The 10,017-nt window shown below is 38.5% G+C and overlaps 1 protein-coding gene across 1 annotated transcript; it reads right to left on the bottom strand.

Moving 5' to 3' along the window:
* Positions 1-2,803: 2,803 nt before the first annotated feature.
* Positions 2,804-9,784, bottom strand: EXOC1L (exocyst complex component 1 like). The gene is made up of 3 exons (XM_088056706.1): positions 9,664-9,784; positions 6,098-6,228; positions 2,804-5,077 (listed from the first exon to the last, which is right to left on the bottom strand). Exons 1-3 carry the CDS (start codon positions 9,782-9,784, stop codon positions 4,814-4,816), a joined length of 516 nt encoding a protein of 171 aa, XP_087912832.1. The 3' UTR covers positions 2,804-4,813.
* Positions 9,785-10,017: the final 233 nt, after the last annotated feature.

Below are 10,017 nucleotides of genomic sequence, written 5' to 3'. Positions count from 1 at the left end.
TTTGAAAGTGGGGGGCCCAGAACTGGACACAGGATTTGAGGTGCAGCCTCCCCAGTACCGAGTACAGGAGAACAATCCCTGCCCTGCTCCTGCTGGCCACACTATTGCTGACATAGGCCAGGATGCCACTGGCCTTCTTGGCCACCTGGGCACAGCTGGCTCATGTTCAGCTCATAATTTCTGAACAGCATTCAGATTTTTGCTTTGCTCCTAGGTAGAAGAATCTGGACTAATTGACAGTCTTTGATGTCAGTGATAATCCAGATGGGAAAATTATACTGGGACTAGATTTAGGATTTGGCATCTAACCATGAGAATTTGTAGCCACTGATGAATTCTGTGAAAACTCAAACTACCTTCCCTGTGGCAGAAGTTCTCCACATGATTAACAGTCTTACCTAATTTTTAGCACTGTTAATGTAATGGAGTGCAGAGTTAAGGACAGACTGAAATCATTCCAGATTACTTGAATTGTGTATGATTTATTCGCTTTAGGCAGTAGCTGATAAAATGTATTTGTGAGGCCATACCAGTAAAGAACAACAGAAAACATCCTTTCCAAGGGATTATTCTAAATTGCCAGTATGTGGACTTTTAACATGTAGAACTGTGATTCTGTAATTCCTGTATCATATTTCCATTTAATCAGAAGAATTGAGATGAGCTCAGTTGATTACAGCTAACATCACCAACATTGTGGGTTTGAGCCCCATATGGGCAATACACTTAAGAGCTGGATTTGATAATCCTTGTGTGTCCCTTCCCAGAATGTTCTGTGATTAAACATGACTGACCAATTAAGGCTTGCTGAAGGAACTTTTATTTTCTGATTTACAAAACAACATGCTGTATAAGTCTATAATATATCATTCATGAGGGCCATGGTTAAAATTAAAGTCATAATTTGGTAATTTCTCAGTTCAGCCACAAAATGTAACTGTCTCTGTCTAGATCTATAAAGACTGGACAAGGCAGCCATAAAATACTGGACTAGGTTTCATAAAGCTGTTGTTATTAGCAGAACCCTCTAGTTTCCTATCTTTTAGCTTTAATCATACTAAAAGAAGAAAGAAACCACAGAAAAATGCACTTTTTACTGCTAAAATGTGTTTACACATTAAAACTGATGTGAGATCATCTATCAAGATGCACAGTGCCATCCTCTCCCCCTCTACTTCAGCTTTTCACAGATGCTCTTTTGAAAGGGTATTTGATCTTCCAATACTGACTTTAAGTCATGACAAAATATTCTTAAATTACATATTAAAGATATTAACTAATGATACATAATACAATCACTCACTTTACTAGAAAAGTATTTATATGCTGAAAGTGACTGAAGGTATTGGGAAATAGGTAGCAAAAGGGAAAGCAATATAGGTTTGTGTTGGAAAGAGGTACATTAGTACATGTATGACTCCAAAACACAAAGGAGAAGTATGAGAACCTAGAAGGAACAGTCTAGAACAGGTTCCCTGCTCTGCTTCACTTCCAAAACTTTTTTTAAAATGCTGCACTGACCTGTATTTGCTTAATTTAAGATTCAAGTGAAGATTAGTTATCCATGGTAGGAGAGGAGAATTTCTGCTTTAAATAAATAAAATTTAAATACATAAAATTTAAATAAATTCTAGGTTTCCCCATATTCTTAATTCTGATGTTGGCTTGAGTGTTTTAAAAATATATATATATATATATAAAAAAAACAACACCTGTCTTATGACAGCTTCTGCTCCCCTTCTGCCTGTTATGTGAGCATGAATTTCTGTTTGCTTATGATCACTCTTCTTCATTTTCTTCTCTCTGGAACAGACTTGGCTAATAGCTATTCCTGTCTTCTGAAGAAAATCTGCATTATATCCTCAATCTCATGTATTCTTTCCATCATGTAATTGAAATCTTTTAAAAGAATGCTACAGCTGCATTTGTGTTAATCCTTTACTCCTGTAAGTTACTTCCTATTCAAATTTTGTAGAATTCTTCCAGGATAACTAGATGAATCTTCAGATACTTTATTTCAAACTACATTCCATTTATCTAAGGTCAGGAAGTGTGATGTAGGAAATAATTCCGCATTAACTGAAAGATGAGCTATTTAGGCTGTTGAGTCTTTTCCATTCATAATTTAGCATATTCTCTGTGTCCTGTGGTGCAGCTGTGCTATGCTCACCACAAAGTGACAGTGTCCCTCAGACTTCCCACAGCACTTGCAGGCAATTACAGTGCTTGGGTAGTTGACATCTTAGAGAGAACTGCATTAAAGTAAGGAATCCCTAGATTAGGTCCACAAAGATCTTTTAAACTACTCTTCCTTTTGATAGGAACTGAAGTAATTTACATTGTCCCTGTTTTTTTCCATTCCTTTTGCTCAGACTGACTGATTAGTTAAGAATGTCTGAAATATATTATCAGACAGAAGAATTTCCAGAGAGATTTGAATTGCATATTCTTCCACATAAAATGCAGGTTTATGTCTTCCAATATAGTCCATTACATGTTTGTATCATAGAAGAATTAAAACATGTAAACTGCCGATGAAAGTCCATTAAATATGCTTGAACATTATAGTAACTTTTTATTTGTCATCAATTTCTGAAATGACACAGACAATTATTGGGCAAGAATTCAGTATGCATGTACTTTATTTCAAAAGAATGCTCTGAAGTGCTCATTTTTAGAGTTCTATGTTTATTACAATTACAAGATGAATGATGACAGCTTTTCCACCCAGAAACATTTCCTTGTGCCTGTTAAGCAAAGAACTTGTAGATATTGTGGAAAACATTGTGACCTCAACAACCAATACACAATTCAAACAAGACAATGTATCATAGATAGCAACAGCATGAATTATACTTTCTATATAAGATGGTTTTGTGGAACCTGGATGTTGGGCAAATACTTCTTGAAGATAATAATCAGACATCACAACACAGCTACTTGCACAGGATTATCCCAAAGACATTCTCAAAAGAACAATTATATTGTGCGACCAATCACTAAAATTACAATTCTTCTCTCTAACAGCACTTAGGTGGCAAATTTAAGACCTAAGTCCTTAAAAATGCCAGATTTGTGTTACCCACATAAACTGCCCTCACAGCTGTCTTACTACACAGTAATAATTATTAAGATCTGTGTTAGAACCAATATAATTTGCAATATATGCCTAGAATAAATATTTATTAATATGAACTAATCAAAGGTATGGGCTTTCCTATGTACATGCAATAAGATAACATTTAAAAAGTAGAAAGCTGTACATTTTACAGGTTTTCAAATATATTCTCACTTAACTTGATGTTATTTCAATTTGGAATACAACGTATTTACACAAATATTTTCAAAGATGGGAGTTCACATGAAAGACAAAAGCAAAGTACAAGGCACTGTACAGCTCAGCACCCTTGCACAGCTATCCCATTTTAGAGATGGCAGGTGCTGAGAGAGGACACAAACTCTGATTTACTGGGAGCTGACATCACTCAGCTCCAGGTCCATACCCAGTCTAGTGCCCAGCCTGCCTTCCTGAACTCTCGTGGCTGCCAAAGGAGAAAATTAGTTTTCTCCTGCAGGACATTCTGACCAGAAGCTTCTCTGAATGGAGATTCTTTTGGGTTGGTGTTGCAATCTTCTCCCTACAACAGGTTGGCATTATTTTATTTACCATGGGATGAACAGCCAGCTAACTCGGCTGACTGACACTGGGCAGGAACAGTATGCTTCTAATTAACATTGTTCCTCTTCGGCTTCTGTTCAACACAGCTGCAACTTATCCTCTGTTTCTACCATAGCATACTGCTATCACAAGTTCAGCTGCTACATTTTGTGAGCTGTTCCAAACCCCTCAAGTAGACTCCACCGCATAGCAAATGTAGCTCTAAGTACTAATGTGCCTTTATGTAGTGCACTGAATATGCTCGCACCTTGCTAGAAACTGGTGAAAATAATTATCAATATTCTGTGAATTTTGAAAACTCTATCACTTGCCTACAAAGTAATTGTAGTAGTGAACAACTACTGTTTACATAGTATTTTCTTATATTTTGGTTCAGAGATAGAGACAATTTCTATTCCCTAACTACACCTGTTCACAAGCAATGAAGGGCAAGAAAGGAGACATCAGTGATACGGAAGTTCTGAAAGGTCTGACAAATAAAGCAATGCTGCTTAAGAACATTTGTTTTCTAAGACAATATCACAAATACTGTGAAGGCCAAAGGGAGCACTAAATGTTCTCTGGGAAAAATAATATAGTTGCATAGGTGAAAAGTTGGTCCCATGGTACCTGAATGCAGTACTCCTATCCATCAGGATGAGAACTGGATTCTTGAAGGGATGTAGATGTGATCTCTTTAATGGAATTCTGTGTTTCAACACAGTTGGAAATGTGCATCATTCTCATACAGAACTCAACTGAATACTTTTTTTTTCCTACTTCCAAAACATAAACTGTTAATGCTCTTAATGCTGCAAAAGTATTTCAAGCTAATAATGAAAGATAATTTATACCTCCATGAACATATAAGCAAATGCTGAGCTCTGCTTACATAAGCAATCCCCACTGACATGATAATTACTGGTTCTATGTTTCCAGTCTCTTGTATGTATAAGTATTTGCTAGAGTGAGGAACTCTTAATATATATAAATGAATTATCAACTATTTATGTAAAAAGTATGCTCCACTTTTTACTTACATGTAAAATTAAAGAGGAGACACTGCATACCAGTTACTAACTTTTTGATCAGATGGTTTATGAAATGCTGGTCAGTGAAAGTCAATCAGTCACCTTAATGTTAGAAAATACATCTTTAGGACAAACGACAGAGTGAGAGGCAGAGAAGGTTGGAAGCATAGAAGCAAACCCTCATAACTACTAAGAAATCTCTATTACTGGATGACCAGATTGAATCATCATTTAGATAGGTGTCATCAAAGTTCACAATCTTGAAGTCCTTCTTAAGGTACATTGCATTCAGTTCGTTTAGTGTTCGAGCAAAGGTATATTTAGATGCACAACTATATGCTTCCATATTGTAGACTTTGTTGAAATGCATATCAAAATATGGATTATCCTAAAAATAAAAATAAAAAAATAGAGAGAGAATGAAATTACTACACGCATTACAGTGTTAGAATTGCAGTCTGTTGTTCTCTGCCCAGCTACCTGCAGGGCTTTTTCTCAGTATAATGGGCTCTAAAGGACTTCACATACCTCTGTTATTCATCTTAAACAGTCTTTTAAAACTTTAAAAAGTAGCAGCTGTAATTCTTTGTCATTGGGATTTTTTTCTGAGTAAAACTTTCTACGTTTGCTCAAGCAATACACTGTATTTTATTTGGATTGTACAGTCTTGTTTTGAACCGAATCAATTTGTTATGTTGCCTAAAACAGAGTATATGAAAAGCACTTGCCTTGTACTATAACTGTCTATGTCTGTGGGAGAAGTATATTGATTTCTCTTCCTGCCTCAGTTGTATTTCTTTGTGCTTTCTGGCTCTTTGACACAATCCTAGCAGCAGATAAATTCTTCTAAATTCTACGGATATGAATACCTATTATGAATATTTATAGCAGTGTTAATTACCCCATGAGTCTGAGGTTCATTTAGGCTTCTCTTTAATCAAAAATGAGACAGATTTTGATCATCCCAGGTGTGAAAGGCTGAATAATTTCTGAAGAATATTTTAGCACAACACTTCAGAAGAAAGTCTCCATAAAAATGTTCAATGAAATTTTGTTTTCAAATACGCTCTAAAATCTATTACATTAACTGCAGTTTACACTGGAAGATGCAGATGGAGAATTTTGTTACCAGTTATGATGACCAAATTAGAAAACACCCAGCTTCTGCCTCAGATCTCAATCAGAGAGATGAAGGCTATTATAATAAACTAACAAACAAAAAAATCTTGCCTTCCTCTTCCCCTCCAACAGTACAAATGTGATGTGGAGCCTCTCACATGCAATAAAGCCAAAATTCCTTAGTAGCATAACTGTTTTTCAGACAATACATTTTAAGACTTGTATCCCGACTTGCAAAACAAGAAAAATATTCTCTATGTACATCATCCACACATAATGTAACACTTACTGTATCTGCTTCTTTTCCATCAATCATCTCAAGGTCTTTCAAAAACCACTTTTCAACTATTTCATATTTCTCCTCTCGGTCCACTCGCCAATGTTTAACCATACATATTTCTACTTCTTTACTTTTAGTTACTGCAAGAAAAAAGTAGTTTAGATACATAAGTACTTCCCAAAGTTGCAATAATTAAACCATGACAGGCAGGGCTGTATAGGGCTATACTGGACTTGATAGCTTTATTTTGCACATATTTAGGAATAGTGCAGTGTTGTCAGTCTATGAAACCTGTCAGATTTGAGTAGATTTAGGATTTACCTTACCCACCCTGTGAAGAAAGAGTCTTCTCTGTTCAAAAGCCTTTCATGTGAATTCACTAGCACTTCAATGAAATCCTCATTCTGGCACTGGGTCTGCATCATACTACTTACTTCAAGAGGGAGACTTTTTGGGGTGCTGCAGTTAGAAAATTGCAAAACCTCTATCAAGGTTCTGTTACATGACTTGTGCTATACTTTCCAGTCTGTGAATGAAGTTCTCTAATGAAGCCAACACTTTTTTTAAGTAAAACTCCCTATATAATATGTAAATGAAATTAACATTGACATTTTTTTCTTAAAGCTTCAAGTTGTTCAGTGCTAAATTTAAAGAAATTAGTATTTTCCAATTGAGGCAGGAAATTAGATTAAAAAGAGCATGAAGATTCTCTTTGCAATAACTACCATTATTAATTGATTACCTTGAGTGCTGAGGAGGAGCCTGGATTTCTGTAACAGACCATTATGAGTGTGAAAAGTACCAGAGCTTGAACAATCTCCTGCACATCCAGCTGCTGATGGCTGCAGGGCAGGCCACATTCCCAAGCTATCTGGTAGCCCAAGTTATGGTCAAGAAGCCACCTACACCTGGCAGGAGCATTTAGACTTCACAGCACAAGGCTAGGAACACAGGAGCAAAATGCTTTTATTTCTAAATACTGCCTGAATTTTTGAAGTCCCATTTTGAAACTTTATCTGTTTTACCTTCCTCCTGTTAAAAAAATCTCTTCTTCTCACCTGTTTATAAGAAAATGGTTATTAAATAACAACGAATTATATATGTTGGTGATACTCCTTCTTGCCATTGCAAAGAAAAACTGGAAAATATATAAACTGATCATAATTTCTCTCAGCTTATAGCTTCCTGGTCCTATGAATCATAGTTACTCAATCATTTTTAACCGAAAGACTACAACTGTGTTATCTTCCATGGAAAAATTACAATGGGTTTCATTTGCAAGAAAATCTAGAAGATTAAACCTAGGAAGTCCTCTTCATACTTTCAGTTTCACCCATTTTGTTTGCTGGTTTGCTAGCTTGTAAGGGAATATGTTGTCCCTCCCTCAGAAATAAAACTAAAGGAAGCAAGCCCAAGCCCCTAGTCCTCTCAAAAATACAAAGGGATGTCTTAGGGGCCCCCAGCTCCCCACACTGCCACTGCTCCACCCCTCTGACAACAGAAATCCTATCACATAAGGACAGAGCACAGGTGAACTCAGACGTTTGGGTGGGCTATTTTCAGTTAAGGAAAAAAAAATAATTTTCCTGCATTTTACATACTGCTTGATCTTGCACTCAGTTAAATGAGGCAAAAAATTCATATTATTTTTATAGAGAGCATGAGCTCAGATCTACCATGTCATTCTATTAGGCACTAAAAGCTTTGCTTGAGGAGGGCACAGCTATGGCAATACCTTCATAGGGGACAAAGTATTTCTTAAAGCCTTTCATGGACTAAACACCTTTTCCAATATCTCTGTAGGAGGATAAAATATTCTCCCCACCATTCTTTCTTGGGTGCATCAATACTGGGTTGTGAAAATCCCTGATGGGGTTGCATTTCAGTTCTACATTCTTCCAGGGTTTATAATCTGTTTTGTGAAAGGATACTGTCACCTCGGTGTAAGAACTGGGACTTGCTGTTGTGAAAAGGAAAGGAAATAGTGTTGGCCGTATGGCAAAAAAAAAAAAATTGCTCAGTTACTCACAGCAGGATTTTTTTATAACACACATTTCAAAAGGCATAGACCTCTGAAGTTTTGCCTATAATTTGACTGATTTTTTCTTTTTTTTAATGGTAATTTGAAATCAACAGAAACACACAGAGGTTGCATTTGCATGCATAAGACTTTAGATAATGTGTTTTGCTCCTACAGAATCACCGCAGAACACAGTAGTTGCTGGCAGCTGGATGCAGCCCATCTTTCAGAATCAGATTTCCACTCTACTCACCGCTTATTCGACTGTGCCTGAATATATTAAGAGAGTTTAATATTGATAGTGGAGAGATCCTACTCTTAATACTCTACATGAGTTTTCCTTTTTGTCTTTAGAGACTTCCAATCTGATTAGAGGCTTATGTAATGGTGTGTTCTCCTCTACCTGAAAAAGAAATTTTTAGTAAATTTTTTGTAAAGATTTTAAAGGTGCATAATGTTATTTCTCCTTTTTGGATGTTTCACAACAGTGAACTGCCTATAGATCTCCAACATGCAACTAAAAATACTTCTACTGATAGTTTCATGAACTATGAATGAGATTGGCATTTCTGTATGTTTAGAAACCCTACGATATTCAGGAATTAATTCCTTAAAACTATTTTTACAGTTCTAACATACAATGCTTGTTCTACTAAAATTAAAGGATTACAGGGAACATAGCTGGCTCAGAGTTTCCAATAATCAGTAAAACAGCTTATGTATTCTAAGGACTTCAGTTGTTTAGAAAAGATAATGAACATAGAATACTGGATGCCATCTATGTCTCAAGTACACAGATTATTTCTACAGATTATATGTATTTGGAACCTGAAGAGGAAACAGACTGAAAGAATCATTCACTTCAACCTAACTGCTTACAGATGACATTTCTCCTTTTAGTATTTTCCAGTGGTTTGAAATAATTATTCAAGAGCCCCACACAGACAAAACCACACACAAAACAGCTTTTCTATATGAAATAGATGATTCACTTGGAAAGAAATTTAGAAAATAGCCACATAATTACCACTTTAAGCAATCTTGTTCTAATCGAAGTTTGTGCTAATTACTAACTCCAATGTGTATTTATTTAAAGCACAAGTCTAATTTGTTATTCAAAGTGTAATAGGGACAAAATGCCGAACATTAGACCAAGACGAGGGATACTGCAAAAAATTTATAAATGTTTCCTGCAATGTTAATGCACTGTTGCAGTTTTCTGTAGAAACCCGATTAGAACTATTGTAAGGGTTTGCTCTTTCCAGAGCAGTTCAGGCTCTCGCAGCACTGCCACGGCCAGAGCGCTGCCACAGCTGCGGGGCAGATGCCGCTATTCTCCGCTGCTGTCCAAACCGGAGCCGGTGGGAACGAGAACCGGGACACAACGCCGTTTCGGGGGCTGCTGGCGCTGCGGGAGCAGCGAGCTGCGCTCCGTGCTCCGCCGAGGGGACGGGCCGGCAGCGCTGAGCCCCGGCTCCGCTCCCCGCATCCCCCCGCTCCCACCTCCCCTCGCAGAGCCGCCGGAGCCCGGCCCCGCCCGGCGGCTGCCCCGTACCTGCGGCGCACAGGTAGTAGCGCTGGGCGCCCGCACCCTCCACCTCGATGAACTCGTGCAGCCTCTGCCGCCGGGGGCCGAACAGCCTCTTGGTCAGGTCCTCCTTCACCAGCGAGGACATGGCACCCGCGGAGCCGCTCAGCGCCGGGCAGCGGCCCCCCGCGTCCCGCAGCCGCCACGGGGCACCACGGCGGGGGCTGCGCTCCGGCCGCGCACGGCCGCGGAGCGCGGGGCAGGCATGGCCGGCTCCGAGCCCGCTCTCTCCCGGACACTTCCCTCCGCCCCGGGCAGCCGCCGTTAAAACTTGGGCCGCCGGCTACGGGAGAGGCCGGGCCGCGGATCTCCCCGCCCTCC

The sequence above is a fragment of the Pseudopodoces humilis genome, chromosome 6 (genome assembly GCF_049639895.1).
Source record: "Pseudopodoces humilis isolate 2021_Gansu_Grassland_sample_001 chromosome 6, ASM4963989v1, whole genome shotgun sequence".
Taxonomy (NCBI): Eukaryota; Metazoa; Chordata; class Aves; order Passeriformes; family Paridae; genus Pseudopodoces; species Pseudopodoces humilis.
Note: the sequence above shows the minus strand (reverse complement) of the source record. Positions and strands in the feature narration are given on the sequence as shown.